This window comes from Pimephales promelas, chromosome 17 (assembly GCF_988280905.1).
Source record: "Pimephales promelas chromosome 17, fPimPro1.hap1.1, whole genome shotgun sequence".
Classification (NCBI taxonomy): Eukaryota; Metazoa; Chordata; class Actinopteri; order Cypriniformes; family Leuciscidae; genus Pimephales; species Pimephales promelas.
The window spans coordinates 14,518,408-14,536,884 of record NC_142785.1 but is presented as its reverse complement, the minus strand read 5'-3'; the positions used below and the strand labels follow the sequence as shown (position 1 = coordinate 14,536,884).

The window sequence follows — 18,477 nt, the reverse complement described above, 5'->3', positions numbered from 1 at the left end:
AGTGTTCATAAAGAGCGAATAGTCATTAAAGAAGAAGAAGAACCGGATGTGCTCAGAATTTACACTTCCTTAACAACGACGGGCTGAAGGACGCTAATGTAAAGTGATTGGAGTAAAGTAACGTTAGGTTGTTCATTAATACATTATTCAATTTAATGCTTATAAAAATGACAGACTGCAAACTAATTTTAAGACACCTTTTTGATACTAAGTCTAAGTGGATTATTATCTAAAGTCATTCCGGATTAACAGATAATTTCAACAAATGTCGAAGGTTGTTTTCTTTCGTGGTTTCCAATTAGTTTTGATTGCGATTGTTTTGGCTCAAGCGACTTTTCAAAACACTGCACAACACCACTCAACCGATTCAACAAACTCTTCGGTTTCATCTGCAGCAGCACAGAATGCCACATTCGCAGCTGTTTTTCCCACTGATGCCACCACCATAGAGCCCATCATAAATCCATCGGGTAAGAGGATGGATATCAATAACATGCCTATTTCACTCCCCGCAAATCAAAATAAATTTTGATTCTGCATAAATAAAAGTTTTAGTCCTTAAGGACCATTTAAAGGAGTAGTTCACTTTAAAAAACAAAACAAAAACTTTTGCTGATAATTAATCACCCCCATGTCATCCAAGTGTCCATGGCATGTCTTTCTTTTTTCAGTCGAAATGAAATTAGGGTTTTTGATGAACACATTCCAGGATTTTTCTCCATATAATAGACTTTACTGGTAACCAAATGGTCCAAGGTCCAAAAGACTGTTTCAGTGCAAACTGTGCAAAGGGCTTTAAACGATTCCAGACGATGAATAAGATTCTTATCAAGCGAAATGATCACTCATTTAAAAAAATGAATAACAAAGTTTAAGTTTTATAAGCTCAAATGATCGCCTTGCTCTGTTCTGTGATGCGCATTCGTGACTCTCCTGTTCGAACTCGTTCATCAAAATGAACGAATCTTTTCCCGAGCCAATTTGTTCATTTAGTTTGTTGAATGAACCAAATGACATGAAAAAAGATTTGTTCATTTTGATAAACGAGTTTGAATAGGAGAGTCACAAACACAGAACAGAGCAAGGTGACCATTTGAGCTTATAAAACTTTTATTTTTATTTAATGAGCGATCGTTTCACTTGATAAGACCCTTATTCATCGTCTGGAATCGTTTAAAGCCCTTTGCAGCTGCACTGAAACTGTCTTTTGAACCTTGAACCGTTTGGTTCCCATTGAAATCCATTATATGGAGAAAATCCTGGATTGTTTGCATCAAAAACCTTAATTTCTTTTTGACTGAAGAAAGAATGATGTGGATATCTTGGATGACATGGGGTTGAGTAAATGATCAGCTACTGATTATTATACTACTCCTTTAAATGACATGATCAGACGGACATCCATGTCGTATTCTAATTCTCTGCATTTTCTTTTCCTACAGTGACTGATTCTACACAGAGCATCATTGATGAGACTCCATTGAGCACCGATCTAAGCCCATACCCTTTCACTTTTACTGATAACGCACCCATAATTACTAACCAGTCACGATCAACAACAGCATCGAGTAATGATTTGAGGGCAGAAATTAACTCTTCGTATCCAACAAACTCAACCGACTCATCTGCAACTGCTACACTGAATGGTACTTTCATAGATGGTCGTGCAGTTTTGCCTACTGATGCCACCATAGAGCCCATCACAAGCCCGTTGGGTGAGTCGAAAGAAGCTGAATCGCAATACTATTGTGGATAAATTAACCCTATTTCGAACCATTTTTGCACTGTAACATTATTCTCATCCAAGTTAAGCATTGGAAGAACTTTGGGAAATAAATTAAATACATTAAAATATTACATTGCATTACAGACGTTCTTCCTAGCAGCCAGTTTATAGGTATATTTTCATTCAATGCTTTGGCAGCATTTCTTATAGATGTGTTTGGCTCAAAGGGTGCTCTTCACACACATTTTACACTTCCATACATTTTAAGAATATATAGTTCTATGATAATTTCAGTTTTTACTCACTTCCTCCCATCCTATATGAATGGTTGTCAAAATATGCACATGCATAAAAGTGTGAGCAAAATGTGCCCTATGCAGTTTCTGGTTCCACCAAGCCTGCACTCCAGGGTTAGCAACATAACTAAATAAATCAACTTCTGATGGGAAGTAGTAGTTTGAGTGGGTGCCTTTTGTAGTAAACACATGTGGGTAGTTTGTGTAAACATTCAATAAGTTAAAGATGCTGAAGCAAAAATGTTTTCAACCATACCTGGTCTCCCAAAATGTTTAACAAGTATCTTTAAAATTATGTATACATGTTTAACTATTGCTATTCCACCCTAATCACACTGGTAAGTTCGATGTGTGTTGTCTTTTGCAGGCTGCCTGTGTGATGTCACACCTGACTTCTGTGACATTGGATGCTGTTGTGATGTCATGGACTGTGGTCTCCTGAACCTCAGCTCTGTGTTTAACAACTGTGGCCAGGATGCTGGGTAACGGCTACTGTCTGTCATTTATATGTGTTCACTAACCTTTGAATGTGCTTTAAATCGCAGATGTCTTTGTCACATAAAGGTCTGGCTTCTGTCTTGAGAGCTGGCTGATGTTTAGAACACAAATTGATCCAGCACTGGTTACTCTCACTGGAAACCTCCTTTGTGTTCAGAGAGAAGAGGGTAAATCACCATGCATTACTGTATTTTCACCAAAATCTGTGAATTTTCCTGCCTACTACATTCACCAAAATATGCAGTATACCACAGTGCATACAGCATTTTTCCCCCTCATTGATTGTTCTGTTTTATCCCCTCATTGATTGTTCTGTTTTATTTGGAAAAACAAAATCACATTGAAATATTTGAAATGTTAATCTTCGCACACAGTAAACTCTTACACAATATTAATAAAAATATATATAAAAAGAGCAGTAATCAGTATTCCATTCTAACACATTTCTAAACATGCCTGCATGACTTTTTCACACAAGCATGTTGTTTCAAAAAGCTTTACTTTTTCTTTATTTTCTTCTCTCTGTGCTTAGAAAAACAGTCAGCTGCTCAGACTTCCTCTGCTCGCTTTCAGCCCAAGTCAATCTATCCATTCTTACTGAGAGAGCTTACGGCCTTCAACACTCAACCAAACAACTTTTACAAGGTAAACTGTGATCACATGTTGCATATAGCTTTTAATTAGCATTCTGTAGCTTGCATTTAAACACCATGTCATAATTACGGGCCGTAAAAAAGTAAAAATTAGGGGTGTGTCTCTCGTATTTTTCATCTCGGAGTAATTCCCAAAGCCATTTGAATTTATTGACAGGATAGCCCCTTGAGATGTAACATCTCATTTTCAAGGGGGTCCTGAAAACATAAGTAATTTACAACACAGAAAACATAAAACACAACAACATTACAAATCCAAACTACAAAACTAAAAAAAAAGAACACTACAAAAACAAAAGAAAAAAGAAAAAGCTCAACCTGCTTCTCACACTCTTGTGGGCTACTCACACCCGACATAGTTTCAGTAGTTTCATTACAGAATCTCATCATCATACATCATCAACATGGAGCCACGTAGTGAATCTAGTGAATCTTCAAGTGAATCTCAACCGAAAGAAAACAAAATAAAATCAGAAACATAGACAAGTTATTTTAAGAGAAGAGAATAGGCATAACCTAAAACGATTGAAAGAGGTAATAGATCTCAAAGAAACGGGAAGATTATTCCAGTTGGAAGGGGCTTTATACAGAAATGACCTACGTCCAACTACATGAACAGTTTGCGAATGCCTAAGAGAGTAGGGAGATCTATATGGAATCAGCAGTTCATTCAAATAAGAAGGACAAGCAAAATAAACACATTTAAAAATAAACAAAAAACAATGAAATTGTCTTCTGGATTTAGGATGCAACCAATTAAGCAATTCATACATATGGCAATGATGAGTATGATATGGACACCTTAACAAAAATCTGCACAAAGAATTAAAAACAACATTAAGAGGCTTAAGATAACTATCATGGGTATTTTGGTAAACAGTATCAGCAAAATCAATAAGGGGAAATATTAGCTGAGAAACAATTCTTTTCCTGTCTTGAAATGTGAAGCAATTAATTGAGCAATAAAGTAAGCACAGGCAATGATAAGTTCTTTTAGTTATATAATCTATATAGGGCTTGAAAGAGAGTTCTGTGTCGATCCAGAGGCCGAGATATTTAATTGCATTGACTTTCTCAAGAGATAAGCCATCTTCACCAATAATATTCAAATCAAAAGTGTTCGAATGACAGCGACGCGACCCAAACATCATACAGCAAGATTTCCTCTTATTTAATGTAAGCACCATTCTTGAACCAAATTAAAGTCAAGTTGTAAAGAGTTCTGAATTTGTGACAGATCAGAGTTAGAGGTATAAATTACCGTGTCATCAGCATAAAATGCACCGAACAGTTCAAACAAATCTGAGGTAAATCATTAATAAAACTAGAAAAAAGTTCAACAATAACATAATCTGACTGAAAACCTTGAAAAACAACACATTGACGTCTGTTGTGAAGATTAACCATATCAAAGGCCTTTGTCAATGGACGAGAACACATCATTAGTACATTTTAACAGAGCAGTTGTAGTCGAAAAAAATAGGTCTAAAGCCTGACTGAAACGGAGATGAAATGTGAAATGAATTAATAAATGATGATAGTTGATTAAATATTAATTTCTCAAAAAAATTTGCAATAGCACAAATAATAGAAATTGGCCGATTATTGTTGACATCAGATGAGTCTCCACCTTTGAACAGTGGAGTAACTTTTGCACGTTTCCATATAGACGGAATAGAACAAGTAGTCAGTGACAAATTAAATAAATCTGCTAGAGGATACATTGGTACATGCGTGGCATATTTAACAAATTTAGCTTCTAAATCACCAGGACCAGCACTACTATTTGTTTTTAGATCACAGATAACATAGTAGACTTCGACTGGCGTAATCTTCTTAAAAGAAAATGATCTATTAACAGAAATTGAGTTTAATGGTGCAGCAGTATAGGAGTCAGACCACTGAGAATCACATCATAGAGGAAAAATGTTGATTAAAAGCTCGAGAAATAAGTAAAGGATCAGAAATAATTTCATTATTACATTTAATATTTTTTTAATCAAGCTTTTTTTAGTTTTATTTAACAGATTACTCAGCTTCCAAAACTGTTTAGGTTTATGAAAGTTTTGAGAAAGGCGATCTTTGAAATAATTAGCTTTTGCATTACTTGTTTCCAATTTAGATAAGTTCCTCAAATGTCTGTATTTTTCCCAATCAATAGGATCTCTAGATATCCAGTAATTAGCCCATGCTTTATCTCTTTGCTTAAAGAGTTTAACAAGAGTTAGAACTAATCCAAGGTAAATGTCTGCCTTTAACTCTAACCGTTTTCAAAGGGGCGTGTTTATTTATTATGTTCGTAACTTCAGAATGAAAAAAATGTGTTGCGTCCTCAACAAAAGGAAAATTAATTGAAACCTATTCCACTTCATGTCTACTAGATCTTGAACTCTAGTAGGCTCTGACAGAGATTTATACTGCCAAGTAAGTTTTTATCATTAACAGAGGAACAATCCAACCAGTTCTTGTTAAAGTCCCCCAGAATAAACAGTTCATGCTTCTCAAGAGAGTTAATCATTGACAGAATACACATCATAGAGTCAGACGGAGCAGAGGGTGCCGTATAAATATTACCAATAGTTAAATTTTTATTTGCATGAAGAGTAACTTTAACAAAAAGACACTCAAAATTAATAGGAGCTATACTAGAAATAACATGTTCTGAATCTGAAAAGGCAGAAACATAAGGAGGTTCTGTCAGATCGGTACAAAACATAATCCTCAATTTTAATCATATCGTCAGCTATGTTGTTATGTAGCCAGGTTTCTGATATAGTGATGATATTAGGTTTATGAAGAAAAACCCATGCTCTAAGAAGATCTATTTTTGGAACAAGACTCCTAATGTTAATGTGAATAACCTTTAACCCTTTAACAGATTCAATCGTACCAAAAAAGACAAATTCAACCAGCAAAATAATAAACTAAAGAAGAAAAGAAGGGGTGGAGAGAAAAATGCAGCAAATTGAGCAAACACACAAACACTACACATACACGCACACACACACACAGATGAGAAAAAGAAAAAAATAAGACAAATATGCCCCAGATCATATTATAAAAATAAAAAATAGAAAGCGTTTTTACTCTAAAAGTAGCTTCTTCTTCTTCTTTTTTTTTTGTTTTTTTTTTTGATGGTTTTACAAGTGTAAATTTTAACAAGAGTAGAGTTCTAACTCTGTCAGAATATTAAAATTGTACCCTATAAAACTAGGTTGTTACAATTTTTTACAGATGTTAATGGGTTTCTACATTTATATCTGCATCCCAGATTCCCAGCTCAATCAAGTGATACTGTCAACCCAAGTTACTATTAAATTCCCAAGAGATAACATGTGTAATATTATTAATAACCCTGTCACCACAGTGCTACCAAATCAGGTGCTGGTACAATCATCTGTAGAGTTTGGCGACAATCTTTGCCACTGTTTCTAAGGCCCTGTTTACACAACAACAATCGTTGGTGAAAAGGTAAAAATATTTTATCAGATGTGCCTTTCGTTTACACGGCGACGCCGTTATTCTTAGTTTTTCTCGTCTAAACGAAGAATAAAAGGTGATAACTGTCACGATTCAAAAGGAGAGGGAGAACTCAAATGCAGTATAAGGATTTATTTAACAAAAGAAAACAAAACACAAAGTAAAAACCCACAAGGGGGGGGAAACATAATTAAAGAAACATGAACAACACTGAATACTCAGAACAACACCAACTAGGACCACACAGACCAAACCAGGAAACATCTGACAATGAACCGACAAAGACTGCAAACAAAAGGAGGCTTATAAAGGGAACAAATCAAGAGGGAACAGGTGGAACAACTCAAACACTAATCAGGTAACGAGGGGGAGGGATCAGACAATGACACGAGCACATGGCCCAAAATAACAAAACACCCATGTGCAACACAAGACAGGACAGGCATGTGACAATAACGCAACACCACTTTTGCGTTTTTTTCTTCAGAATCATTTCTGTGTAAACATAGCCTAAATGTTAGTCTGCACATCACCAGAGAGTAATTAGGCTTGTCACTACACTGAATTGTATTAAATTGAATTAAATTTACAGATTTACCCCATCATCCCTTTACAGAATCCTCCTTCTAAACCTATATATATATATATATATATACACACACACTGAACAAAATTATAAACGCAACACTTTTGTTTTTATCCCCATTTTTCATGAGCTGAACTAAGATCTAAGACTTTTTCTATGTACACAAAAGGCCTATTTCTCTCAAATATTGTTCACAAATCTGTCTAAATCGGTGTTAGTGAGCACTTCTCCTTTGCCGAGATAATCCATCGACCTCACAGGTGTGGCATATCAAGATGCTGATTAGACAGCATGATTATTGCACAGCTGTGCTTTAGTGCCTTCGATCACCATTTGCCTCTCAGTGCAACACATCTCCTTCGCATAGAGTTGATCAGGTTGTTGATTGTGGCCTGTGGAATGTTGGTCCACTCCTCTTCAACGGCTGTGCGAAGTTGCTGGATGTTGGCAGGAACTGGAACAAGTATTTAACAGTGGCATTGCTGGACTTTGTCACAGGCTGATGACATCATCCTGACCTATTATGACCGTACATCCATAGTGAACGCACTTAGACAACCATCACCGGGGCCGGCGTCATCCGCCTGCATCAACCACAATCCTGCAAGTATGGGCAAAAATGTGTAAACATTTGACCTGGTTTTTGCTCTAAATAATATGAATAGTTGTATACTGATTTATGGTTTCTTTTCCAGGGTTCTTGCGTTCAAATTCTCTATCTTGCTCTCGTGCTGTGACGGCACAATCTTGTGCGGATGACAGGAGTTTAAATGCTCTCACTTACTACACTGGCTTTGGACTACTGAGGGTGAGACTAAAGCTCTCTTCTAAAACCCATAGATATATACACTAGACCTCACCTTGGCTACGGCAGTTCATTGGAACGAATGCGTCAATAGAGCCGCCATCTTAAAAAAAAGGGGAGCCCCTCCACTTTAATGCATCAGCGTCAATGTAGTAGACACAGGTCTAACGGAAATAAAATCACCATAAATCATCATGAATGCAATTTTTCTTTTTCTTTTTTTTTTTGGTTTGTTCCAACAGTCAGACATATATTTATCATTGATTCCAGAAAGAATTTTTTTTATTTTTTTTTAACAACATTCTTCCAGTTCAGATTTCATCTGTGAACATCATACGCTGCACAAAAGTCCGCCACCATCAATGAATTCGAAGTAAAGGTAGAGATAGCAGCGTTACCTAGCTACTTCCTATGACAAGACCCCTGTTCCAAGATGGCGGCGGTTTTGATGCATGCTTAGAACCCCAAGGTGAGGTCTAGTGTATATGTCTATGTCTAAAACCTAGATTGTTGTTTAGGTCAGCATCCCAATAGAAAGGCTGTTCCAACCAGGTAACTTTTGGCACTCTAGCGGTAAATAAACAAAATTACATGCGTCTTGCAGAAGAACATTGTAGCCAGAGCTACTTCTCTCTATTAATGCATATCATGAGTCAATCAGGTACTGGGCTACTGCACAGCTGCTGTCGTCCTGCTCTGTCTAAAATAGCCAGAATATAAACACATAGGCGTACCGTAGTGATTCAGGATAAGACAAAAACTCAGGATGATGCTTTAGAAGGTAGACTCGTATATAAACATGCAGATATAATTGATTCAGTTATTAATCACTCTTCTTAATAACTGAATGAATTAATATTTTCTACTGTCGATTAATCAATCTCTGTATTAATGCAAGCAAATGGCTAAAACACTGCCTATACAGTCATCAGATGGAGTGTGTGCAATACAGCTTGAGCACTGAATGTTATTTCATTGCATGGACCCTTCATTTGCTTAAAATAATGTAAGCTCAATGTCATTAGTGTTGGAGCTTTTCTCTGTGAGTGAAGTGTTCACTACAAAGTCCTGGATCGTATGTTAAAGTACAACAAGGACTCAGTCCATCCATCAGTTTCTGTCATTCCAATCTGAAATCACACTGCTTTATATCATGATCTGGATGCAAAGTGAGTTTATGAAGAAAGGGCTGTATCTGCATTTTATATACACGTTGTTATTATTATTAACAATAATAAATTAATGGTAAATACAACTGAAATGTATAACAGTGGACTGAAAAATTGATAAATCAAATATATCAAAAATTCTTGACTGTATTTATTTTAAGTATAGTTTAAAGTAGACTGTTTACATGATTTTTGGTCTTCTCTACATGCATTTTGCAGGATTAAATAACAATTAATAGATTCATTTTAGTGTTTTTAGATTTATAATCGATTAATAATAGGTTTAATGGTGGATTATGAATATTCCTTGAAAATAGACATCCCTGGATGCCTATTGTATGCATATTAATTATTAAGCTTTTGTCTTTTAGGTTCCCAGTGCCCGGGTGGAGAACAGTCCAGAGTTTGTTGTGAGTTGCATCAAATTATTTTAATTATCTGTAGTAATATTACAATTTTTTGACCCCAGAATGTTTCCAGACATTTTGTTTGCATTGTCTTAGATCCCAGTTTCTACCGTGAGTGACTGGCCCCAACCACTTGAGCAAAACGGCTCATGTCTGAATGTGGTATCAAAGGTCCGTGCAGACAGAGGTTTGTGGGGATGCACATATTTTTGTCAGAATGTACGAGTTAAGTCTTTTGTTGTTCTCATAGGTGGAGTATGTGATCGAGTACACAAGCAAAGGAGAGATTGTAAAAGCTACACTGAACACAGAACTGCTGAACACAACTATAGATACACAACTACAGCAAAAGAATGTGATTATATTCCAGGTAACTTTATCTCTATACAATTGTGGTCATAAGTTTGCATACATCTTGCAGAATCTGTAAATGTTAATAATTAAAATAATAGGGCTCATAAAAATTGCATGCTGCTTTAATTTAGTAAAATTACCCCATTCAAAAATTTACAAATGCCTGATTCTTAATACAGTTTGTAATTTCCTGGATGATCCATAACTTTTTTTTTATATATATATTAGTTGTTCATGAGTCCCTTTTGCTTGTCCTGAGCTAAACTGTTCTTCAGAAAACTCATCCTGGTCCTACACATTCTTTGTTTTTGCTGCATTGCATATTTGAACCATTTCCAGCAGGGACTGTATGGTTTTGAGGTCTGTCTTTTCCCTGTAAGGGCAATCGAGAGATTCATACAACAACTATTACAAAAGGTGAAAAAACCTTTTTTAAACAGAATGATCTAATTATCTTGTCTTCAGGGAACCATAATATATATTTTAGAGTCACTAAATGGAAAGAAAAGACCTTTTTACAAAATACTGTTTATAAAAAAAACAAACAAAAAAAACATTTGTACGGGTACTTGGTTCTGTCCATTAGCTGTTGATTGGATTGTGGTAGGAAGGTCAGAATGCAAGCTTCTAGTTGATTGTAAGAAAGCGCTTCCCTGGAGAAGTTTGGCATTTGTCACCAGCAGGGCCTGAAGTTAATTTTTTCGGCCACCGGCCACTGTGGCAGGTGGATTTAAAAATTCACCCGCCACAGAGACTTTTTACCAGCCATTTTTTTTTTGCCTCATAAACGTACAAAAAAAAAAAAAAAAAAAAAAAAAAAAAACCGGGAATTTCACAATATTGTTCTTTAACTTGTAAGAACACACATTTTAGTGCTGTCAAGTAATAATAACTCTAATAACATACATTAAAAAAAAATCTTTTTATTCATTGATTTTGACAGACACACACAAAACATAGTATACTCAACAGATGGACCTACCGCAGCTCGTAAACAAATCACACGCGGCTGTGTTGATGGCGGATTTAGTCACGTAGCAGCTACAGGTCTTACTCTTAACAGCTTTTAGTTACAGCGTTCAGGAACGGTTAAATATGAACTAAATTAATAATGTTATTACTGATAAAATTACCGGGTACCGGACATTTTCTCACCGGTCCCCAACTCCCAACATGCACAGTTGCACACGCACACACATCTGTGCAACTGTCATTGTACTGTAACCTACAACAGCGACGCGTTACATTATCTCATCCCATCTCATCAACAGTTTCATACTCGCACACATAGTCAGAAAAAGAGCCTCATCTTCTTTCTGATCGCATGAACGTTACGAAACAACAGTCGCTGTCATAAATCAGCCGCTCACGAACCTTGCCATTGCCGCCGATTGTTCACTTTGTATTAAAATGTCTTCTTTACTTTTCTTTTTCTCATCCTCATCTTTTTGTTGGCTGTTTGTTTTGTTTCAGCTGGCCTCTTTACCCCAGTAATGTGCTGCCACATTTTAGCTAAAGTCCACCGCAATAGCGGACTTCGTTGAAATGTAAAAATCCTAATGAATCACTCAATTCTCATTGGCTACCCGCCAATGTGGCAGGTAGATTGACAGTGTTACCCGCCAATAGCAAAATTCACCCGCATTTGGCGGGTGGTCGGGTGTTAATTTCAGGCCCTGGTCACCAGAGAGAAGTCTGTTGTTTCACTCAGAGGATTGAGATGACATTGATATATTATCAGGTAAAAAAAACAACAACTTTTTTTAACACCTGTCGTTTGAATACCAGTTGGCCACACTCAGCCCCCCCATGGCCACACTCATACCTCCATCACCTCCAGAGGGGCTGAAACCTGAATCACTACTAGTTGGATGGTTTGGTGAAAAATCACAAGCTGTATCCTTTCCACTTTACTGTGAAATTGTTACTGTATCAGATTACACTACTAATTCATCTGAGGTTAAATCAATTAGACTGAGTGTGATTATTTTTGTATAGACCCCTTCAATGTTTGTACACATTGGAATCCTCTGTTGGGTGCGCGCGCAGCATGGGGTCAGAAAAATGGCGTGGCTAATAGACCGGCATGATATTGTGTCAAGTTATGCACTGTCTTTGAGGTCTTCACGGGTCCAAAAACTCATGCCCGACCCGAAAGAGACCCGTAATGTGCTACACCGAACCGACCCGGACCCGTCGTTCATTTCAAAAGTTGGACCCGGACCCGTGCAGACCCGAGAAATGACATAAACGTACTGCCCGGACCCGACCTGGACCCGTCTATTATTTGAAAACTGGACCCGAACCCGGCAGGAAGACACAAACCCGACTGGACCCGATTGTCACATATTATTTCACACGAGTTGCGAAAAATAAAACTTTTTGTCTTACCTAATTTTAGTAGCCGTCATCTCGTTACTGACTGACTGATGCATTAATCCACCGACAAGAAAGTTCTATCCGTTATTTCTCTCGTTATTCCAAGCTTAATCCACTCATTATTTCAGCTTTAAAAGTCCACTTGATGTCACGGTGATGGATGACAAATGCAACCTTGCACATGTACATTCTGACTCGAGTTAACTCGCATAATAACTTTAACTGTTTGCCCTTTTGAATAACGATTGTTTGTTGCTTGTTCAGCTTGATCATATCTGTGCTCTCTGCTCTTCATTGAGTCTGAATCTGACCACCAAAACTTTAAGATTAGACAAGACGGTTCATATTATTATAAACATTGGAGAAAATGTAAAGCGTGGTTTGGCGGAAGCTCTGCTTTGGTTGCCACAGAAACATGACACGCGCTTGAGATTGCACTCCGATCGCACGGGTATTACCCTACAAATCGCTAGACGCGTATAATTACGTAGTTTGTGGGCATGTTCAGACGGTTTTATATAGCGATATAAGCGATGACTTTTGTGTGTTAAAAGCGGAGGTTTTACCGAGCCAGCGCCAGGGGAAAAAAGAGCTCTATATACAAAGCATGGGTCGTGATCAACAAGCGGGAAGGCTAACGTTACATCCATACTGCAAATTGCACCTGCCTGGCAGGGTAACGTTAATTATTTATCATATTGGAGACGGATGCACTGTAGACTGATTGACTTGATGGTTATATTTCCCTAGAAAACTGTCACGACTAGGCTACTAATCACTTACCCAGCATCCGTCACCTTTCCTCCAGGGTCATTATTGCTAAACTAAACTTGTGTCTGTCGCTGAAATGTGTGGAAATCGCGTCAGTGCGTGATGGAAAAAAAACCCCATAAAAAACTCATTAAGACACAACACACGGTTAGAACAAGCATGCACAGTGTACATAGCCGATGTAAAAATACATAAAACAAAAATCATAGTAGACATATTAGTATTTATCGTTAGTATTTATCACAAGTTAGTATTTATCGACACAACAAGTAGGCATGTTGACGAGAAATTCTCCGGTAGCTGGTTTAAACTATGGTTACAGCACGATGGAATTAACTTTTCTGACCCCGACATGCGCACTGCGCACCGCATTTTTTTTCTGTGACGTCAACTGTGAAGGGGTCTATATATAACGTTTCGAAACTCCTCATGCATCATGTTTCTGCATTAGTAAGCTAGTCAATAGAAGGCATAACTAACTTTACGGAGCAAGGTCCATCTAATGGTGCACCTTGATCTCTACCATTAGATGCTGGTACATAGTTTTTTTGCTCATTTTGCTGTCCTACTATAATGATTGACCTACAAATGAAATTCATAAAATTCTTGCACTTGTGACTGTGAGTGTTAAACTAGTTGTATTATTTTTGTCAGCATTTCACTATGTAAGTTGTAATCCTCCAGTTACATTTGTGACTTAAAGCTGGAATACACTTTTAAAATCAGAACAGATTTTAAGACACTAGGAGGGGGGGTCTTACTAGGGATGCGCCGATCAGGATTTTTGCAGCCGATACCGAGTACCGATTTCTTGTCATGGTGATCGGCCGATACCGATTCCGATGCTTAATTGACTTAATATAAGACAAATAAACAAAATGGAACAGTTTAATGCAGCCCATAAGGGTTATTTAAACACTATCCAATACCGTGGAGGACAAAATAAACATTTAGTCTCCTAAAACGGAGAAGTCTGATGTAATTTTAACATCGTCCAATACAAGTCTGAGCAGGACAAAATAAAGCTGAGTGAGAGTCAGATTACTAGTTACCGTTTTTTGCAGTTGGCAGTTTTTCATATTCGCCATACGTCTCGCGGTGGCTCATTCTTAAGTGACAAATCAGATTCGTTGTATTAAATGTTTTGTCATAAAATGTTATTATCAGCAGATACCGATCTCCGGCCGATCGATCGGAGCATCCCTAGGTCTTACACTTGCTGTCTTTGCAAGTTAAATGGTTAAATGAGTAAAAACTGCCCATCATACACTAAACAACTGAGGATCACACACTATCAGACCTGAAGTTGTTGCCAACACAACAAACGCATGCAGAAACATGAGGCTTGTTGCTGGGAAATGCATTACAGGTGAAAACAGTGTGTTCTAAAATATGCTTAATTTCATGGGGAGGTGAACGATAATCTATTCTAATGCAAACCAAATGGTGTCCACATTTCAAGTGCCATGTTTTTTTTGTTTGTTTTTTTTTGTTTTTGTTTTTTTTTGCGTAATTTTGTTAAGAGATATTGTCAGAGTAAATATTTACACCCCCTGCATAGTACTTGGCTTTTGGGAGGGATTTAATGGATCTCTGTGATGAATATGTAAATTCTTTGACATTTGTTGAAGTTGACAGTTTTGGGGTTGTCCGAGGATGGAGGGTGTTCTGCTGATCTCGGTAATCGGACCCCTGTTCTTTTAAAAAAAAACATTGTAACTGGCTGCACCTTCAGGTATTAGACCAATTTACTACGTCATGACTTTTTACCACTTAAAGCTTGAAGACATGTCAACATATATGATATAACCAACAACATGATGGTTTTATTTTCATTCTTGTCATCTTTTTGATATGTCTAGATCTTTGTCTAGTGACTGTGGCCTGTTGCGGGCAGAGCTTTTGGATATTTTAGCAGGGGTTACAGTGCCTGATATGATCAGTATGACTGCAGGCTCTCAGACAGACCAGACTCGAGTCATTTCACAAGACTGCTCCACACCAGCTACAGTGAGTTACAATACTCTGCTGCATATTGCTTGATGACACGTTTCACACCTACTTGTTTGACAAAGAACACTGTGCATTGTTGAATAATATTTTAAAACAAGTATTTTATATCTGATTGCATAAACCACAGGTGTCAAACTCAGTTCCTGGAGGGCCACAGCCCTACAGAGTTTAGTTCCAACACTGCTTCAACATACACACATGCAGTTTTTTAAATAAGCCTGAAAGACTTGATTAGCTGATCAGGTGTGTTTAATTGGGGTTGAAGCTAAACTCTGCAGTAGTTAATTCCTGAGATGACCCTGTTACAAACTGTTTATGAATCTGGAGGAGTTTTCGGGAAGGTCTGTTTTATGCGCAAATTTCACATATTTCCGAAAGTTTCATGATTGAGGCCCAATATGGTCTCTTTTTGCCAAATTTTGTCAACAAAAATATTACCTGTAAAGCCAGATTAGAACTGTTGCACGTCTTCGAGCAACACACATCAGAATGAACAGATTTCTGAATGAATCCGCATTTTGAACGAATCAATCGGGTAAACCAATCATTCAATGGCCCATTCAAGAGAGCCATTTGTTGTTTGAACAAATCAAATAAATAACTTAATTACTTGCTCATTAGACATTTACCACTACCTACTGGCAGTTTTAGTTTCTTACTTAGAGCATCACTTCATTAAAATATATATTTTTTTTTTCATATTTTTGGAATAGTTTGCCCAAAAATTAATATATTCTATTTATTTACATTGACTCACTGTCATCTTTCAAACCTGTACGATTTTCTTTTACGGAACATAAAATCAGTAGTACTGTCAACATTAATGCATGCGGAACTGCTTAAAATTGGGAGGGAAAAGAATATGTTCATTGAGTAGCTGTATTAGTATCTTCTATACTGGCATTTATTCATAAAAATATGCCATTAAACCAGTATTTAAAATATACTGTGTTAATGCTGACCATTGCTTTTGACTTTAAATATGCTACCCTTGGGATATATTAATTAGAAACATCATCGTGTTAGTTCTCATTTTCCAGTTGATAATACTTACAATATTATCGGGTGGTAAATCTTAAACTTTGGATGTGTTTCTAGCATTGTTCAAGAGGCAGACATACTCTTATGTTTTCTGTCAGTTTAAATCTATTATGAAGATCCATCTCTTTAATTGGGTGGATTGCACCCAGAAACAACCATAACACAGTCCTGTATGGTCAGTTAAGACCCCAACGACTAGACATGCCTTTGGCAGAGATCATAATGGCCAGCTACAGCAAAGCATTATGAAGATCATTGTGCAAACAGATAAGTCAGATTGATTAATTAATTGACACATTGTGCAATTAAGTTATAATTTGATTAAAAAAATATGAATCACTAGACAGCCCTAAAATATCCCAAATATGTTAACAAGCTTTTATGTAAATGTTTCAGGAAGCATGTGAGAAGGGTTGTCTCCTGCCCGTGTCTCTATCGTTGCAAGTGCTCTGGGCTCAGAGGGGCCTCAGGGCCCTGCCACAGAACCACATCTTGGGGGCCAAATTCATCTTTGGCTGTCAGAGACTGAAGGTAATCATAATGTTATTGTTGAGGCCTGAGATACTGACATGAATTTCATGTGTAATTTTTCAAAAGCACCACTTTATGTAAAACTTTGTTTTTCCTGCATATAAACATTTAATTTGTACAAATATCTATGTAACGTGTTTTGATTGAGCAGCTGAAATTTTGCACACACAGTTAAGAGGTCTTTGGGAAGTTCACATGAATTAGGGTCTTCTTCTTGCTTCTAGTGTCCTCTCCGGTCTTCTGTCCCATTGACCACCGAGGTGATGTTCTCTGATGTCACAGTTTACCCAGAAGCCCCTGGGGGGGAACGTCAACCTAAATGGAAGTTTCCATTTGATTTTTTTTCCAGGGGGGCTGGAGAGTTTGATCAAGAGTAAATAAAAGTTTGGTACCAGCCAATGATGGAAGTTTCTCAGACATTGTTTAAAGAACGTGTAATTTCGGCAGTACCAGTGTGCAACTGTTCCTGCAGAAATTACACCACTTTTAAATAAGTGAATAAGTTAATTAAAATTTAATAAGTAAAATTTGGTATGATACTGCTTGTCAATCAAATATCACTCGTAAAGCTTGAAACATAACACAGTTGTTAATAGTTCCTAATTTTAAATAAAGATGTTTTAGTTTTTCTCTTTCTCTCTCTTTGACTTTTATTAACTTTCACCGTTGAATTATTTTGCATAATACACTATTTTGATCATTCTTATGAGACACCAACAATCTTCCTTTGATTCCTGTCTTTGTTTTTGTGCACATAGTTAAGCAGATGAACTATGGCTGCTGGGGTGATTCCTGACAGACGGGCTGCAGCTCCCAACTGAAAATCAAAACACAATGAGTTACTAATTAATATAATGGCTGATTTTAAGATCGGACAGTCTGATCACAAGCGGTCAGCTCTTAATGCAGGTATCCGAAACATTTTCTATTCTGATCACTGTAGCCACGCACAAAAAATGTATTGTGCAGCTTTAAAAGAAAAGTGCATACGTTTACAGTAGCACCTCATTGCAGTACACGAGACAAAACCAAATCAAAACATTTTACACAAAAACAAATTAAACATTGAATGCTTTAAACGAAATAAAGTTTTAAATGATGAATAAACCAATGCCCCAAGGCTCTTGTGACAACGATGTAGCATACTTCTGTTTGAAATGGTTTATAGTGGCAAACAGTTTCAAATATTACGGTAACACTTTACAATAAGGTTCATTAATTAAAAATTAGTAAATGTATTAACTAACATGAACTAACCATGAGCAATACATTTGTTACTGTTTTTGTTAATCTTTGTTAACGTTAATACAAATCCAGCTGTTCATTGTTTGTTCATGTTAGTTCACAGTGCTAACTAATGTTAACAAGATTTTAATAAAAAAATTTGAGTGTTGAAATTAACATTAAAAATTATTAACATATGCTGAAGAAGTATTGTTCATTCTTAGTTAATGTTAACTAATGTAGTAACTAATGAACCTTATTGTAAAGTGATACCAATATTAGGTACTTTTATTTTTAAATGGAGGGTATGCGCATGGCGTCACCATCAGCCGGAGTGCCTGTAGTTACTCGCAGTGAGGGGCAAAAAGACTGAGCGGCTGTATTGGTTTTCAGCGTGAATGCCGCGAAAAACAAACACAACACATATAAAGTGGGAAAGAGCTTTGCGATTGACTGTACAACGAAAGGTGGATTTGCTGTTATCATTTTGTGTCAATATGCTGAATTTAGGTGTAAAACCATACCCATATATTTTTTTATTGTT

The 18,477-nt window shown here is 36.8% G+C and overlaps 1 protein-coding gene across 2 annotated transcripts; it reads left to right on the top strand.

Annotated features, from left to right (window-relative positions):
* Nucleotides 1-27: 27 nt before the first annotated feature.
* On the top strand, nt 28-17,345 carry LOC120488794 (tectonic-3). Of its 2 annotated transcripts, XM_039685448.2 has the most exons (15): nt 33-470; nt 1,443-1,715; nt 2,390-2,504; nt 2,587-2,687; nt 3,053-3,165; nt 7,738-7,846; nt 7,935-8,047; nt 9,585-9,623; nt 9,717-9,791; nt 9,871-9,990; nt 11,763-11,870; nt 14,756-14,859; nt 14,987-15,134; nt 16,575-16,709; nt 16,934-17,345. In XM_039685448.2, exons 1-15 carry the CDS (start codon nt 266-268, stop codon nt 17,084-17,086), a joined length of 1,911 nt encoding a protein of 636 aa, XP_039541382.2. In that variant the 5' UTR covers nt 33-265; the 3' UTR covers nt 17,087-17,345. The 2 variants fall into 2 exon arrangements, with proteins under 2 accessions (XP_039541383.2, XP_039541382.2); XM_039685449.2 differs by lacking the exon at nt 11,763-11,870 and having other exon boundaries at nt 28-470.
* The last annotated feature ends 1,132 nt before the right edge of the window (nt 17,346-18,477 follow it).

Excerpts from the sequence above, each read along its gene's own strand:
- LOC120488794 (XM_039685448.2), top strand. The coding sequence starts at position 266 with ATGTCGAAGGTTGTTTTCTTTCGTGGTTTCCAATTAGTTTTGATTGCG. Across the intron at positions 9,792-9,870 it reads GTCTGAATGTGGTATCAAAG|GTGGAGTATGTGATCGAGTA; the intron begins GTCCGTGCAGAC and ends TTGTTCTCATAG. Across the intron at positions 15,135-16,574 it reads ACTGCTCCACACCAGCTACA|GAAGCATGTGAGAAGGGTTG; the intron begins GTGAGTTACAAT and ends TAAATGTTTCAG.